The 17,293-nt window shown below is 52.7% G+C and overlaps 4 protein-coding genes and 1 non-coding gene across 6 annotated transcripts in view; 2 read left to right on the top strand and 3 right to left on the bottom strand.

Annotated features, from left to right (window-relative positions):
• Positions 1–146: 146 nt before the first annotated feature.
• Positions 147–8,186, bottom strand: LOC118512988 (hairy/enhancer-of-split related with YRPW motif protein). Its single transcript, XM_036058243.1, has 3 exons — positions 4,919–8,186; positions 4,207–4,421; positions 147–2,013 (listed from the first exon to the last, which is right to left on the bottom strand). Exons 1-3 carry the CDS (start codon positions 5,128–5,130, stop codon positions 1,187–1,189), a joined length of 1,254 nt encoding a protein of 417 aa, XP_035914136.1. The 5' UTR covers positions 5,131–8,186; the 3' UTR covers positions 147–1,186.
• Positions 1,000–1,071, top strand: Trnae-uuc. Its single transcript has one exon. It is a non-coding gene; the product is annotated as a tRNA-Glu (tRNA).
• A 1,388-nt stretch (positions 8,187–9,574) lies between the features above and the next one.
• LOC118512978 (serine-rich adhesin for platelets) overlaps positions 9,575–17,293 on the bottom strand; it is a 56,718-nt gene continuing 48,999 nt past the window's right edge. For both annotated transcript variants that reach the window (XM_036058223.1, XM_036058222.1), the window contains 5 exons: positions 11,644–13,611; positions 10,712–11,564; positions 10,473–10,635; positions 10,188–10,392; positions 9,575–10,109 (listed from right to left, as the gene is read on the bottom strand). In XM_036058223.1, the coding sequence (XP_035914116.1) occupies positions 9,862–10,109; positions 10,188–10,392; positions 10,473–10,635; positions 10,712–11,564; positions 11,644–13,611 (3,437 nt within the window). In that variant the 3' untranslated portion in view covers positions 9,575–9,861. The remainder of the gene's footprint in view (positions 10,110–10,187; positions 10,393–10,472; positions 10,636–10,711; positions 11,565–11,643; positions 13,612–17,293) is intronic.
• LOC118512985 lies at positions 13,878–15,544 on the top strand. Its single transcript, XM_036058239.1, has 2 exons — positions 13,878–14,017; positions 14,087–15,544. The coding sequence occupies exons 1-2, from the start codon at positions 13,980–13,982 to the stop codon at positions 15,450–15,452; spliced, it is 1,404 nt and encodes a 467-aa protein (XP_035914132.1). The 5' UTR covers positions 13,878–13,979; the 3' UTR covers positions 15,453–15,544.
• On the bottom strand, positions 15,482–17,293 carry LOC118512983. The gene is made up of 2 exons (XM_036058236.1): positions 17,169–17,293; positions 15,482–17,089 (listed from the first exon to the last, which is right to left on the bottom strand). Exons 1-2 carry the CDS (start codon positions 17,186–17,188, stop codon positions 15,550–15,552), a joined length of 1,560 nt encoding a protein of 519 aa, XP_035914129.1. The 5' UTR covers positions 17,189–17,293; the 3' UTR covers positions 15,482–15,549.

The raw sequence follows: 17,293 nt of genomic DNA, 5'->3' as shown, positions 1-17,293 counted from the left end.
CGGAAATACGGTGGTAGTTTTATCGAATTTAATGCATTTAGCACGTGCACGATGTTTATGTCGTACTTTGCGATAAAAGTGGAAAATTATATTGGAATGATAAATATAGTGCACAATTCATCATGAATAATCCAACAGCATGCATCTTTTGTTTAAAACTTCAAACGGTTGTTTAATAATCTGTTTTTGGTTCGGTTGTATAGTTCCTCCAGCTTAAAATACGCGTATAAAAATATGTAAAATGCTCTTTGTGTTTTGCCGTGCATTGCGTGCAGCGTTTTGGTACTGCTGTTTGTTTTCGGTTGCGAAATGTGGCGTCCACAAATCACATCTTACGTTTCTTTGGGTGTCAATATGCATATCTCATTGGTACGCGAACGGAACGTTCATCTATCTCTCTATCTATGCCTAATGATAAGTGAAAAGATTGCTTATAAACTAATTGACTCGATTGGGTTCACTTACAGGCTAAACAAACGTTTCGTAACGAGTGTCGGGAGCTGTTTTTGGGACAAACGTCGTGCACCCTGCCCCGGGGGGTTCAACCCTGTGGGATGGGACGTCCCTCTGTTTAGTTTAATAAATAGTTCCTTTTTTATCTATTCTCGCTGTTTCCTTAATCGATAGGTACTAAACTCACTCGCTCACAGTCACACTTGTGTATATACAAAATAGAACGGTTCTTAAGGACACCTTTGTTTAAGTGCTACCTTGCAGTTAAAGCTTAGAAAAATATGATATTCCCCTATCCAGAGGAGAGTGTGGACACTGAACTGTGTTGTTCGATATGCTTTCGTTTTTGCATACACTTTCTACACCTGAGAATATAAGTCGTTGGATGTTGCTTGCTTTGGAAAAAAGAGATCCTGGCGTATGAAATCTCGCGCGTCTTCTAAAATGGCAGTTATCTTTGGCAGAATCACGTTGTTCACTACATTGCGAAGGCAACGTTCAGGGAGCGTGGAACAAATACGAATGAGAGTAGCCCTCTCACAAGTCTCCCATATGGTCTAGTGGCTAGGATATCTGGCTTTCACCCAGAAGGCCCGGGTTCGATTCCCGGTATGGGAAAGATTCTTTTTTCCTCTCGTCGACTGTGCTCCACGCATTTTGGTTGCTATGCCATAATAGCGCGAGAGGGAGAGGTACTCTTATCACCTTTTTGCCTCCACCTTCACCTCGCTCTTCAGCATGCCATCTCCGCACCCCATGGACGGTACGGCTTAGCTGCCGTGTTGTACGACGAGCTCGTGGACGCACTGTATCCGTGCGTCGAGGTGCTCACCGGGTACTGCGGATTGCCGTACGCGGACAAACCACGGTTCGGATTGATGTTGGACAGATCCGTGTATGTCGGAGCTCCATTGGAGGAGCCGGCAGCAGACTGCTGGTCCGATTGTTGCTGCTGCTGCTGCTGACCGGAGGTTGCTGAGTCGTGCTGACTGCTGTACAGCTCATGCAATTGCGCACTGGTGGAGTAAATGGCGGCCGTAGCTGCCGAGGAAGCACCGGTGGAGGTATGTCCGGTCAGCTGTTGCTGCTGATGATGCTGTTGCTGCTGCTGCTGCTGTTGTTGTTGCTGTTGTTGCTGCTGCTGGTGCAGATGCTCGTGCGGAGGGGGGATAGTGGCCACCTGTGGAATGTACGGTGCGGTTGCACTCTGTGGTGGTCCGTAGTTTTGATGCGGGTGAGGATAATAGCCACCAGTACCATGGTGTGTGCTCGGGTACGCGACGGCTGCTGCTGCTGCTGCGGCAGCCACAGGATAGGCCGTACTACTTCCGTGAGACCAAGCGGGACTGGTAGCTGCAGCAGCATTGGCTTTGGATGAGAGTTCCCGTTGGGTGGCGAAGCACTGGAGATGGGACATTAGTCGTAGCCGGAGCGGATCCTGCACGTCCATTCCCTCGATCGTGACGAGGTAACGAGCTACTTCGGCCACACACTCCCGAAACCCAATGATATGGTAGTCCATGGCAAACCGCTGCGGATCGTAGCTGGCATCGTCGAGTCCTGTCAAGGAGAAAGAAACAAAAACAGAATTAATTACCGATTCATATTTCCACCACCAATATGTTTTGCGATGCATAAGTTAGGGAGTCCTGCAGGTCCCCTGTCTGTTGGCATTAAAAAGTCAACACATCACACACTCATTGACCCTCCAACGACTTCCGAACGTGGCGTGTAAACTTGCGGCGCAGTGCGCTCTCACGCTCATTCGCTCTTATCCCCTCGTGCGATTAAAAAAGGCTCGCGCACTATAAGGATCCTTTCCCGAAAGCGAACGGGAAACAACGACCACCAACCATCGCACGGACGGTGTTCCGGACCGATGCGTTCGTACGCGGTGATGTGTGTGGGAACGCGCTGTTTCCTTCGCGATCGCCCACCTCACTCGCCCGTACACAGATGGAATCATCATCACCGGAGTCGTAATCATCCTGCGGCACTTAACACTCAACTTATTCCCCCTTCGCGTTCTACACTCGTTCTCCCTCACTCGCCGTTGTTGACTTCCTCTTTCGGGTGCTCTACTACCCGAGGGGGATTAAATCATCTCTCTGTGCGCGAGCCCGTAATAGCGGACCAGCACAAGAGACCCGGCTAGAGACCCTCTGCAGCAGCGAAAAAAAAAACCCTTTCGTTTTCGTTCCGTCCGGATCATATTTAGGAGCATAACAAGCGAACGCCAAAAAACAACAAACCAAAACAGCGGTGTGTGTTGCCGCCTTCTTCTACTTTTCCTTCTTTCCCACACACATACACACGCTCAATAGGTTGTATCGCTGTATGGGTGAATTGCGTGAGCGATGCGCCCCCTTCGATATGGCTCGGATACAGAACCTTCCTGCGGAGGGGTGCGTGGTCTTTTTTAATGCGCCGGGTAATGGCGTGGGAAAGTTCTGGCCGGGTGTTTTTTCGGTGGCTAACACTGTGTTTGTATGTGTATGTGTATGATAGGACTAAATTGTGAAGCCTGCATTGTCTCAGCAGCCACAGCTCGTCGCCACTATGGAGATGCAGTAATCTGGTTACTTGGTTCTAATACATGGGCGACACCAAACGTATGGCCGTCTCTCCATTTGAGAGATTGAGCATTACTGCATCGTGTGGTGTTGACCGATAAATTGATATTTATCGTGTGATTCTGATCTGTTAACATACGGAGAGACCCCTTTTTTGGGGGGAGAATAGTGGGGACATTTTTCTGTTTCCACTTCGTAACGTCAAGTGACACCCTGATCGGGGTGGGCTGATTAGAAAAGCGAGAAACAGAGATAGAAAGTGACGTTTCGGGGTTGGATGCTTTTATCTCGACCTAGAGATGTAGGTCACAGTGGCAACCAGCAGAAGATAGTCGAAGAACACACCAGGTAAGGTATAGTTCCAAAAGACATAGGAAAAAGTTACCATTTACTCTTCACCACCTTTACCTTTGCAGAAATTGCCCCAACTGATGAGAACCTGCTCCTCGCGACGGTTCGCTGCGTCTGGCGAACATGATCGGTGAGTTCCATTGTCCAGTTATGTTGTTTTCCCTGTCATTTTCCACCTCAGAGCACAGAGGTCGGTACGCTTCAGGTCCCAAAGTAGAAAACACACACACATATGCGCCAATCATCGAGTAACCGTGGGAAACGTAGGGAAGTACGGCTTTCGTTCCTAAGGACCTGGGCGACAATAGCACGGCCCCTTAGCGTGGTACCCTTTTCAAAGCTCCGTCGAAGAAACTGGGACAGAAGGAAGACCGAGCAAAAAGGTACACACACACATTACGGGAACAGGACACCGCCACCGTCGACGATGACGACAACCGGATGTCGTGCTCGGTCGGAAGGAAGGAACAGCAACGCACCCAAAGATCCTTCCCTGCTATTGAGCTCGGCAACCCAAGTGACTACGGTTAATTAGACGCCCAAATAGGCACGTCCCTTCAGCGAGGTTCTCACAAGGGTACGTGAGATGTTTCGACCCTAGCGATACCGGTTCGGAAACGGGACCCGAATAGAAAGGATCATCTCCGCACCAGATGACACACGAACACGGAGCAACGTAAAGATGCCCGAAAGACATGTTCTTCTGCTGCTTGCCCTTTCGGGACAGGAAGTCATCTTTAACACTATCGCATGATTGGAAGATCTCCAATTTTTGTCACACACACACACGGAAAAACAAACAGACCGGCGAGAGGACATAGGAGCTTACCTCGTGCATGTAGCGCTTTTAGGTGGTCCACTGTTAGTTGTAGAATTTCGGCCTTTTCCAACTTGGCCGATCCTTGCTTCTCGTACGCACTCGGAACGAGCCGTTTCAGCTCGGTGAGCGAGGAATTGATCCGGTCACGGCGCTTCTTCTCGATCACACCGCGCCTCCTTTTGCGGCTCAACAGTTGACAGCTATCGGATTCTCCCGGTGACGTACTGTGGGCGAGTTGGTGTGTGGGAAAGAAACGAGAGGAAAGTAATGAGTAACTGTACACTTTACTTGTTTTATGCATATTAGGGTGTCCGATAGTTTGTGTGTGTTTGTTTGTGTGCGCTGGGAATTGAAGGGGGTAATACATGTCCTTGCCAATGTTGTGTGGGAACGTTCCGAGCGCGCAAAGTTGTTCTCACGCGAGTTGCTGTCGGTGCTCGTTACTTTCGAGGGGACGTTAAACGGTGCGGTTATGGTGACTTTTTAAGCGAGATAAGTGACAGTGTTGCGAAGTGAATAAACGTTTAGGAATTTAGTTAGTAGCACTTGTACGGGACACATATTTTGACGACCGGAGTTGATAGGCAGACTAGCAAAAGCAGACAGATCTAACAGACTAAACCCACTCAGGAGTCAAGATATCACGATCACTTATGCCAAAACAGCACTCTTGATCTTCAACACAAACTCACACATCACACAGGCTGATCCAAATACTCACTGCTCTTTTGAAGATTCTTCCGAGTACAGATCCTCACAGTCACTCTCAGACAGCGCTCGCTTGATGCCTTTCGACGACGGCGGTGTCCACGTGTTGTGGCCGGCGTGCGTCGGCGTCGAAGTGGCACTCGGCGTCGTCGCAGTGGAGTAGCCCCAGTGCAGGGGTGTACTGTGATGATGGTGCGGGTGATGATGCGGGAGATGATGATCCATGATTGTTTTGTCGTTCAGTTTTTGGTTTTTCGCGTTCACTTTCACTTTGTTGCTCAAATTGTGTTGTTCTTGTTGGCAACGAAACAATCAGCCGTATGCTTGTCCGATATTCTAAACACTTGTTTGTGTAACGCTTTTACACCTTCACTTGTCCGCAAAGTCCACTAATGTTGGGTGGGCGGTGGCACTTGGCAAAAATTTGTAACAATAGCCGATAATCGCAAGTGTGTGCCAAAAACACACACACACTTGGCACACTATGTGCGTGTGTCTCTATGGGTCCGGTGTTTGAGGCCCAGTCGCGCGCGACACTGTCTCTTCCGGGGCGACGACGACTTACACGTGACTTGTCATGTGCGTAAGCGGCGTCCGACTGATTTAATGAGCGTACGCCGAGCGCATGCAATGCATGATGCCGCACCAGATCCCGCTCTCGTGACCCCGTCCACTTCGTGCCCTACCATGCCGTACAGATCGCCGACCGGGACGAACGACGTACGCACGAACGCCACGCGACCCTCCGTTCCGTGTTTCCATTTCCCGAAGGCGAAGGGATGGCCTGCGGTGCACTGGCAGGCTGGCGGGCAGGGGGCGAGCGGATCGGGGCTTTTATGTTGCATTTATGCTACGCTCCGAATCCATTCGAGCGTTCATCCCAAAGCTGATGGTGGGGGAACTCGGTTCCGTAGGGAAAGGTTCATTCCGGGTTCTCCCACCACAAACGCGCGGCAAATGGAACGGATGAACACGTTTGTCTATTTATGCTTCTATGCAGCATAAAACCAAACGAGACTGTGCGAGCATAATAGAAAGAGAGAGAGAGAGGGAGACCGAGAGAGAAAGAGAGACTTTGAGTGAAGCACGCTGAAGAGATGACACGCGAATGAAACGTGTGCGACAGCGGAGGATGGGCGATGGGCGAAACGACGACCCTGACGACGACTGGCCACGTGGACCGGCGTGTGGCCCCAAACGGTGTGTGCCACGCGTTTCCGCTTCAGGATGGCGACCGTGGCTCCCGGTTTTTGTTTATCGTCTTCTGCTGTGTTCCAGTTTCTGCAGGCTGCTGCACATCATGGTCACTTGTTGCCCGACAACGCTGGTGCCACTTGACCTTGGCGTCTGGAAGGAGCAAGTGTAGGTACACGCTTTGGAGATGGAAAGGGGAGGGATGCTCGGCGGAAGTGGGTTCCGGTATTGAAAGCAATCCATCAGCTGATTGACGGTGGTCAGGGTTGATTTATGGGAAGATGCAAGAAAATTCTGCCATTTAAGTCGCAAAGTTCTCTCAGATCACTGCTCTGGTTCTCTCGGCTGGGAACATTGGCATGGGTTGCTTTAAGAAAAGTAAAACTATTGGTGACTATTGGTAGCCTACTGAGACCGCTGCTCATTCTGATTCATTGTCATTTGGAAAACTTCATCTCAGTTGACCGTATGTCTTCAGGATAATCTATAGGAAGCCTCAGATGAAGGGTCTGTAATTTGGGCTTTTAGACATGAGACTTGATAAAAAATGGGATTTCAATTTCTTCCCCCAGCTATAAAATTCATAGTAACGAACAGGTGTTCAAAAGTTGAATATTTGAAAGTTGCCCCTGATTAGAAAACTGCTGCATAGTCAATTCTGTCATAACGAAGGCGTTAATCTGCTTCAGACTTTATAAGTAAACTCGTTATGCGGAAGGATCTTTTCGAGACCAGATCAAAAATTCTAATCAAACAATTTAGGTCCCACATATATCACTAACTATGGTGACACGCAAGCGTAGTTCTACAATTGGCAAGTTTCTAGGCTTTGGACTGCTTCAGATCACTTTGTCCTAGCTTAACATTTCATTTGTTAGTTGTGTTTCTTCTCCTACTCCTATTCCATTTCCTAATGCAGAAATTGTGCGGGAAGCGAACAATAAAATTAAGAAATGCTTATTTTTTATCGTCCTTTTCACGACAATGCATCTCCTCCTTTCCCTTGTCGTATTGTCCTTCGCCCGTGCGGCAGGTGCGATAAAAATCCGACGACCCAAGAATCGTGGGAACGCATCGCCAATCCGTCCCGGCCACTGCCGAACGTGGATTCGTCACTTGTAGCAGCAGAGCAACACAACGACGGCGAAGCAGCATTAAGTTTCGTTCTCTTTTTCCCATTTCCCATGTTCCCTTTTTTTTTGGGAAAATCCTTCCTCCAGCCATAGGTTCCACAGGCACACCCCTGTGTTGACGAACCTGGCACAGGACTCGGTGCAGTGCGGCAGAGGACGCATGCAATATGGTGCCGTTTCACTCTGGTCTTCTCGGTGGCCCAACCCCTCGGCAGCTCACACTTGCGCTGGGGTGCAGCAGTTTGGTACGCGTGCCGGTCTCGTGTGTGAACCGGGCCTCTATTTGATTTCCCACGATTTCCCGATGAGTCGTGTGCTTGTGCGTGTGTTTTTTTTTTTTTTGCTGTCAAGGGGTCGTCCTACTCGAGACAACTCCGCCTTTCTGTGGGGTGTTCGGTGTCGCGTGTACTGTGCTGTACCGTGTCTCATCGTGTCTTCGGGATGTCCTGTGGATGGTCTAAAAGGCAAAGACGCAAAAACAATTACTGTTTGTTGTGTCGCTCGCGAGTGGATTTTGCCGTCGGGTTCCGGGTGATCCGTCATACATTCATTTTCTACACAAAAGCGAAATGAAAAATTATTTCATTCGAAAGCGGGCGTCCAGTTGTGCAATCATCAAAATGACAATACAAACGAGCTTTTAAATGGTCGTTTCTGGCTGGCCATTTTCCGAAGGCTTCGCTGAACTCGGGAGGATCGTAAATAGCAAACGGGTGCCTGGCTAATATGCATCGGTAATTGATAGCGATTACCGAATAAAAGGAACCCGCGAGTCGCTGGCAGTGTTCTGAGTGTAGCCTATTTCCCAACGAGCAGCACGAGATGGACATTACCGTCCTCCAGTTCGTGTCCGCGTGTGCCATATTGCTCATAGTGCCCGGAAACGGTCTCTCGTTCGTGATGCGTGTTACGGACGATATGGATCAAAAGTTCTTTGCGGAGCAGGCGGCCAACAAGCGGGATCTACAAATCTGGCGCAGTGAAAGCAGAAAGCTGGTGGTGACCTCGGACAATCCACTACAGTCACTGACCTTCATGGAAGCGCCCAACCTGGAAGAGCTTGAGCTATTCCCAAACTCTCACCTGCAGCTGCTGATTCTACGCTTCTGCCCTCTGGACGGATTAGTAAAGTCGCTTAGCAACCTGCACGCGTTGAGCTTGTTAAAGGTTAAAAACTGCCGAATGAATGGCACGCTCAATCTGGTGGAGTTGCTACCGCTCAAGAATTTAACCTCGCTCAGTTTCGAAAGTAATCGGTTAACGGAGGTTATCTTTCAACCAGTGGAAGCTTCCAACGAAACGGAGACACGCTCCCCGCTGGAAGTGCTCAACTTGTGCAGTAACGCAATCGAATACTTCAGTCTGGACGTGCTGCGTACCTTTCCCAACTTGAAAGATCTACTTCTGCAACGAAACAGGATAGCTCGGATCACCGGTAGCGCCTCCCTGCCGGCACTGGGAACACTGCACGCAAAGCAGAACCATCTGACCGAGCTCAATCTTGCGGGCTGTAACTGTAGCGCGCTTATGTTTGTGTACGCCTCGCAAAACATGCTCAGCAACTTTCCCCAGCTGGGTGACAGTCTGACCGATTTGGAAGTGCTCGATTTAAACGGAAACCAGCTGACCACGTTTAATGCGACCGAGCTGAGGAAGCAGCACAATCTCAGAACGCTTCTAATGTCCAAGAATGCGCTCAAAAGCTTCAACGTTGAGGACGATGCCGAGCCCACGCTGGAGTTACCGCTGTTGCGGGTGTTGGAGCTGCATCACAACCAGATCGAGGTGCTCGATCTACGGGGCTGGCAGCTGCCGGCGCTGCAAACGCTGTTGGTGAGCGTGAACCCGCTGGTTGCGCTACCGGACGATTTGCTCGAGCGGTTTCCGAAGCTTCACAAGTTTAGCTGCTTTTGCGCCGATATCGACTGTGAATGGGTACAGCGCCACGTACAGCACGTTCGGAGCGGTAGGTTTGAGCTGAGCGTAGCGTGGCAAGGGCCGAAAGCATTGAGCGAGGGCTATCGCTGTGTTACCGTGCCTTACGTCGGCTGTGTGAGGTGTCCCTTCAAACGAAAGCTAAGCACAACGACTGAGCGGCTGGCGGATGGCTAACGTGGGGGTTTTCGTTTAACCTGAGCATTGCCAGCAACATATCGCATCTCGCCACAGTGTTCTCCGGTGCTACTTCCGAAGGAAGCGGGACTGCTGTATGCTATTGCCACGGCAAATGCGAACCATTTGCCTAGTGGGGAACCTTTCACTGGCACTACTGAAAGGTTCACACTCTCTTCTGTGGCGTCCGCAAACGCGCTAAACATAAGCTTCCTCTGCGGTGAGCGGGATTAAATTCAATAACATTTTATTTCACATTAAATTCAATAACGATTAGATAGAACGAAATGTGGCATGGAACAAATAAATCTACAAATGTACAGGGTGTACACACTAATGATATTCTCTCTACGCGGACCGACGGATCTTCTTACCCTAAACTAAGAGCTACTATTGCTTCCGGCACGACTGGCCGGTTTAAAAAGCTGTGCGCAATAGTAACGCTACCTATACAGCCTAGATTTCATGTACAAATCAATCAAAACTCAAATGCGCTCTACTCTAAGCACGGCTGGGATCACTTTTTGCCGTGCGGATGATAATGGTGTGGCAGTTGATGCTGCTGCTGGTGCTGATGCTGGTGATGATGCTGCTGCTGGTGATGAGCTTTAGTGGCAGTGTCAATGTACTTGGAGGTGTACGTTAGCAGCAGGTGGCGCTGCTTTATGTGTTTCGCCCGTATGTGTGCCGACGGGATCTCCTTCGTGTAGTTGCTCGGGAACCAACCGACGGCACCGTCCCGGATGCGTTCTCCCTCGTACCAACCTGAAACGGCAAAGGGCAGAGGTGAATGGCGATCAATGGACGTGTTTGCGAACGTGGCAAACGTCGGTGCAATCGTACCGTCCGCCATCTTCCGATGCACGTTCACCACATCCTTAATGTCGAGATCGAGCTCGTCCGGCTGCAGCGCTTGGTAGGGATGGACCGCTATCACCTGCGGGCAGTCCCACTGTTCGTAGATCTTCTCGTCCGGGTTCTCGGATGCCGGTGGTTCCGTCACCATCAGCCAACGCTCGCGTTCCGTCTCGGACGGGCAGCTTAGAATCTAGAACGATTGTCCAAACGAATGGGGGTAAAAGTGATGGGGCATCCGCTTTCGATGAGGGCGTTTGGGCGGGGGCTTACCATTTCTATCGTCTTGCCCTCGTGGTTCTCCAACAGCGTCATAATGATGAGGTTTTTACCAAGCGTTTGCATCTCCTTCGCCGGCAGCCCGGGCACGATGTCACCCGAGCTGACCGTTAACAATGCCCGTTGGCAGTAGTCTATCACCAAATAGCTTTCATCACTGTAAGGAGCAAAATGAAGGGATTAAGTAAGCGGCACACAAACGACTTCAGTCCGGAGGAAAGCTGCTCGGCTACCTTTTCCTTTTGGTCAGCACCAGCAAATCGGTAAACAGGAACGCGTACACGTTGCTCTTGGAGAACTTTTTGCCAAACGTGAGCTTCGCATCATCGCCACGCCACAGCATGTGCACCAGCTCGCCCCGTTTCTCCAGCTTCCGGTGCATGGTGCTCGGAGCGGCACCAGTCCCACACGGCACGATCGCCAACGGGCGCACGTTCGTCGGGAACTCGATCTGGCGCGACAGCAGCTCCATCTCGTACAGCTGCTCGCTCCGGTGGGCCGCATCGTTGCACTGGGTCAGAATGCGATTGATCAGCACGAACGTGCTCTCCCAGCTGCTGAACTCATCGTCATCCTCCGGATGGCAGCGCTGCAGCACCGCATCCAGCAGCAGCCGCATGCGCGTAATGCGCTGCATCGGCAGCATCAGGAAGGAGGACAGGCTGAGGCTGCAGCACACCGGGTCCGCCTCGAGCGCGGCGAGCGTGCGGGCAAACTCGGGCTTGTTCGCTCGCAGCGCCTTTAGCGTCCGATCGATCTTTGCCTGATGCTCGCAGTACGTCACGTACACGTGGAAATGCTTCTCGGCATGCTTGTAGATGCTGTGGCTGAGGCCGAGCAGCATAATGTTATCCTGCCAGCAGTTTTCCAGATCGCACAGCAACCGATCGGAACACTCCTGCACCGGAATGATGGAGGAGAAGAGCGTCTTCCGCTCCGAGGAGCTCAGTATGCGCGTGTCCCGGAATGCGGGATGGTTGACAAAGTGCGTCCGGAGCAGGTTGAGCGATTTCAGATACGACGCCTCGGACGTCAGTATCTCGAACTTGGCCTCCTGCAGTCGCTTCTCCGTCGGTGTTAAGGTTGCTGAGGATGAAAAGAACCGAAGGGGAAAAGAACATTGTAAATTGAACGATTTCCCGTTGGATTGCTGCCCCCCACCTACCTAGAATTTCCGAGTTCCGAACCTCCGGCACCTCACACCAAAGCGTGCGCAGCTTACCGATGTGCGGTTCGATCAGTTCCAGCGCGGTTGGACGGGAAGGTTTGCGCAGATGCAGGGAGGACTCGTCGTTACGATCGTCTCCCTCCGTGGACGAGCTGCCGGAGCTCGTCGATCCACCCTCGTCGCCATCCGCTTCGCCAGCCGTTCGCCGACGGTTGCGTTCCGCTATCTTCTCATACCCATCATCGTACAGCTCCGACTCCGTGCGGCCACTAATCTCCGCATCAATGTCGCGCGTGATCGATTCCAGCTTGGCAGCATTGTAAATCTGGTACAGTGGCTCATTGACGAACATGCTGTGCGAGTGATCGTCGCCGGGTCCGCCTTCTCCACCGGTCGAAACGCCGGAGCTTTCACTCGAGCTCGCCACCGACGCTCCGCTGGTTTGGTAGATGTCTGCGTACCACGAGGCCGATGTGTGCCCATTGTTCGTCAGCGTCCGATCGCCTGCAACATCACCACCGCCAACACCGTCCTTCGGTGGCAATGAGCTTCGAGGACTAATGCTGCTGCCCTTGCCGCCACTCAGCGACTGATCGCTACCCGTACCGAACGAGTGCGGCTGCTTAAAGACGCCACACTCGGCGTACCACGAGGTGGCCCCAAGCTTCTTGTTCGATGACTTGGTGCCCACCAGCAGTGGCGATAGCGAGGACGACACGGCCGCCCTCTTGCTTGCTTCGGCCGGCGGTGGCGGAGGAGGAATCTTTGGCCGATGATGACTCGTGGTGCCGGTGGCCGAAGCAATCGATTTCCTCCTGTTATCCTCCACCGGTTTCGACGATCCCAACAGCATCTCCGACTGGGACGTGCTGTTGCTGCCGGAAGCTGGTGGATTGAGGCAACCCTCGGACCCGTTAAATATGCCCGAATCGACATCCGCCGACGTCACGTAAAACGTGCTGCGCGACCCGTTGAACGAGCTGCCGATGTTGAGACTGGTCGAATCGGACACGAGGCTTTTGCGCAGCTTCGAGCGCAACGATTTGGTACTCTTGGACTTTTTGCGGGTCGCCGTATCGGCGGGCGCACCACCACCACCACCACCACCACCACCACCGCCCTCCTGGTTACGAGGTTTCGGCACGTTGCTGCTTACGTTGCTGGATTCGCTAGTGCTGCGCACGCCGGCGGACGACGAGCCGCCGAGCGATTGCTCCGGCACTAGAGGACTAGAGATGGGTGCGTACGGCGGGTTAGAAGCGGCCACTGAGGATAACGATTGCGAAGTAGCTAGCAGCAAGGACGAGCCAGACGGCACCGGATGCGCAGCACCACCACCCGCCAACGGGTACGGAGCATTCTCGTAGTCCTCGGGCGGTGGTTTCGGCACACCACCACCACCGCCGCCGCCGCCGCCACCGCTGACTAAAGGGATCGGTAGCTTGAACGATTTGGACGGGGAAGATTTGGCACCTTTGCCGGGGTGTTTCGGAGCCAGCGTCACGGTGCCAGCAGCGTTCTCGTACGTTGCGCCTTTGGTTGGTTTTTTCTTCGACAGTTTGTGGAAGCTTTTCGCGATCTCGGACAGTGTGCCGAGATTCTTGATCTTCTGCACCAGCACGTACACCTGGCTGCTGGAGGGCGGTGGGTCGGGCAGCTTCGCATTCCGTATGTCCACCCCGCTGTCCGTCCGGGCACGGTTGCGCTCCTCGTCCTCGTCCTCAAAGTCCTCCTCCGTGTCGTCACTGTCGAACGAGTCGAACTCATCGTCGTTGGGTAGGAGGATGGCCGCGGTTGGATCGCCGTTGGCTCGGTGTTGATGGAAATTGGAACCCGCACCGCCCGCCAGCACCGTCGATCCGTCGGCCTGGTGCGATGACGTGCGGTAGCTTGCATCCTGCTGCCGGGAACGATCTTCGTTCGAGCCGATCGAGTACAGCGATTCGTAGTGATGATCGGAATCGTCTGGAAGTGGAGAAGCGAAACAGAGCGAAACAGAACTGATTAGCATAAGGTGATAAGGTGATAAGGTGGATTGTTATCGGCCCCCACTGCATCCTCCAATGCTCATTCACATGTGGTGCTCGGTGAGCAACAAAGTAACTTGACAGCAGTTTGCATAACCCCGCAAACAAAGCGAAACAACGCAACGTAAACGTAAGCTAAATAGTAGGCCACCACTTTGAAAAACATTGGCCAGGGGTTGATAATCGCACGATCGCTGATAAAGACGTCGTCCATGCGTTGCCCATTTGGACGGTGCAACTGCGATCGATTCAGTGCCATTTCATCAACGCCAAATAATAGTGTTCTCCGGAGAAAGAACTTCAAAGATGACTTCCAACATGAAGCACAGCGGTCCGATGCTGCTGTAAGTATTGAGCCTCACCCCGGCAAGGCACTCCAACCATGCTGTAACTGTTACGATTGCCTATTCCAGCGTTGCACTATTCCTCGGCAGTGTTTGGGTAGCGGCGTCCGCCAGCAGCACCAGCGCGGTAGAATGTACTAAGCCGAGAGGAACTGTCTGCATCATCCAAGCGCTACCAGCTTTAAAAGGCAACGACAAAACTGCAGTGCAGTTTCCCGATTTATCCAGAAGAAAAGTATTAAAGGTGTTGGAGGGCACACTAAGCAATCTGTCGGAACCGATCGCACTGACGCTGACGGTGCGCATCCTTTGGATGGAAGAGCTCGGTATGGAGAATGCGTTTGTTGCTCCTGGCTTCGAGGAGCTACATCTTCGTGCTAATCGACTGACCACGCTGGAAACGAAAAGTGGCAGCAGTTTCGCCTTGAAGTTGCTTGACGTGCGCCAAAACCGGCTCAAGTCCGCTGCCCAGCTGGAACCGTTCGTTCAGCTGGAGGAACTCCACCTGGATGATAACCATTTGGAGCAGCTAGACATGAGCGTGTTCGCGAGAATGCCAAACCTGCGCGTGCTGTCAGCGGCAGGCAATGGTTTGACGCGCATTGTACCCCCGATCAGTATGCTTGTGCTGAACGAACTGGTAACACTGTCCCTGGGACACAACCGACTGTCCTCGATGGAGATGAAGCACTTGCAACTTCCTTCGCTGCGGACGTTGCGACTGAGCAACAACAGCCTGGAGGAGCTGGCCGGATTGGATGGGTTTGAGCAGTTTTTCGACCTCCAGCAGATGGAGCTGGCCGGAAATAGGTGGAGCTGTGGTTGGCTTCTGCATGCACTCGGCAACATTACCGTCCGGAGGCCGTCGAGCGATGCCACTGCCTCAGCCGGTGTTACGCTCGATGCGGACGCCAACTGCTCGATCGAGAAGGTGCACGGCATTTGCTGTAGTATTACGCCAATGGCCGGCCAACCGGAGGGCCACCTGTTCGTGCAAGAGATTGGTCAGGTACGGGTCGCGATTGAACAGATTGACCGACGCCACGAAGCGTTCTTGCGCGCTCGAACCGATACGCTGAACGAGCTGAAGAAAACGCTTCAAACCCAGCTGGACGACCTGCAGTCCTTTTTCGCCGACCAAGAGAACGAATCGGAACGTGCAGCGGTTCGGGCGACGCAGATAGTGCAGAAAGAACGTCAACTACGCGACAGATATGTGACGGTGAGCTCCGCCACGGGTGATGCCGAACGCATCGAGCAGGAACGCAAACGCCTGCTGCATTTCATGGTGGACATGAAGAACCGACTCCTCCGCCAGGCCATCGAGACGGACAGCCTCTGGGTGCAGGCCAATGCGGAAAAGGTTAACATTGAACGGCTGTTTGAGGAGCGGCCCCACCCCACTCCCAGGCCTAATGTGGAAAGCTTTCAGTGACGATTGCAATAAAACAGCTCGAGAGCTTCTTCTCGCTCTCGCTCTTGCTCTCTCTCCCCGAGTGAAGCAAGAACAGATTAAGAGTAAGAGTGCTTTATTAGTCTAGTTTCTCCACGCTACCATCCCGGACTTCGCGCAAAAAGTTGTAAATTAGATCCACGGTCTTTACCAGTTTGTCCATCTGCTGCTGCATCTGCTTCCCGTTCGAGCGTTCCTTGTCCAGCTCCTGCTGGACGGTGTCTATTCGTTCCCTCTGCGACTTGACCAAGGCCTCTTGCTCGAACGTTCTGCTCGCGTAGTCGTTGAACTGTTTGGTGGTCGTTACAAGCAGCTCGCGCAGTCGGCTGAGGTTTTTCTCGTTTTCGGAAGCGACCGCCGGCCAATTCGTTGGGCCCGTTGTCATTTGCGTGGCGTTCGATAGCTCACCAGCGTCCGCGATCGTATCGTTCCAGCGACCGTTCACCTCCAGGCTAAGCCGATCCACCTTCTCCTTCAGGTCGGACTGGAGATCGGTCAGCCTGTCCTTCAAACGATCGATGCCCCTTTCCAGCTCCCTAAGCTGCGCCGTCTGCTCCCGTTGCGTTTCGGAGATGTTTGCGATTTGCGTGGAGAGTGATGCGTTCTGGGTGTTGAGTACCCGGTTCACGGATGCCGACCCGTTCGCCACGGTGCTGTTGAGCGTGTCGAGCAGACGGGACAGACGCTTTAGCTCGTCCCACTTTTCGCCGAAGATGTCGACGAGCCCGCTTCCTTCGGCACCGGCCGGGTTGCAACAGTGGTGATGCGAAGTTATCATGTTCTCGTCCCGGCATCTGTCTGGTTCGTCCGAATCGAGCCTGAACCCTCCTGGTGCCGCCTCCGTTTCGGTGTACAGCATCATGAGCCACTCGCAGTACCACCGGTTACGTGCGAGTTCCAGCCGCCTCAGCACCGGCAGCTTGGTGAAGCTGCCTTCGATTCGCGTTAGGCTGTTGCCGGTTACGTTGAACACCTCCAGCGAGTCCAGCTCCCACGTGCGGATGTCCAGCATTGCGAGCTGATTGCCAGCGAACGAGAGCCGCCGGAGCTTGATCAGCTGCATCGGTGTGTCGGGCGGAGAGGTGACCGTCAGCAGAAGGTTGTGTGCCAGCGAGAGCGCTCGCAAATTCGACAACGGGCCGAAGCTGCCCATATCGATGGATGTAAGCAGATTGTGGTCCACGACCAGCGTCATCAAACGGACGAAGCGATCGAGCGGCGGTAACGATGTTAGCTTGTTGTGCGATAGGTGCAGCGTGAGCATGCTGAACACAGTCGCTTCGGAGTCCAGCACCACCGTGTCGATCGCATTTCCCACCGCCGAAAGATGCAGCAAACTCGATCGAACGAACAGCTGCTTAATGCCCACCCTGTCGATCGTTAGATCCGAAACGGCTGAAAGTTTTGAGAAGAGCTCGTCGGAAAACTGGGGAATAGTTCCCGACTCGATCACCAGCGGATCGCGGATGTTGCTGAAGGTTGCCGTATTGATCTCCTTCTCACTTTCCAGCACCACCTCTTTAAGACGGCACACTTCCGACCAGGAATAACATTTAAAATCTTGAAACAATCCCGCTCGGGTCGGTGAGCACAGGCACAACACGATAACACTGAAATATCTACACACAGAAGGGGGCAGGTTTCAGAGTGGAGTGGAATGGATCCATCTGCAACGATCTCTCGGAAGCTGCTACTTACACACCAGGATAGGCAGCCATTGCGTCGAGCGATACCACCGTCTCTAGAGTTCGAGAAGAAAACGAGCACTGAGCCTTGTTCCCTTGTTCGATCGCACACCGTACCTAGTTGCCAGCGATCGCTGA

This window comes from Anopheles stephensi, chromosome 3, assembly GCF_013141755.1.
Source record: "Anopheles stephensi strain Indian chromosome 3, UCI_ANSTEP_V1.0, whole genome shotgun sequence".
Taxonomy (NCBI): Eukaryota; Metazoa; Arthropoda; class Insecta; order Diptera; family Culicidae; genus Anopheles; species Anopheles stephensi.
Note: the sequence above shows the minus strand (reverse complement) of the source record. Positions and strands in the feature narration are given on the sequence as shown.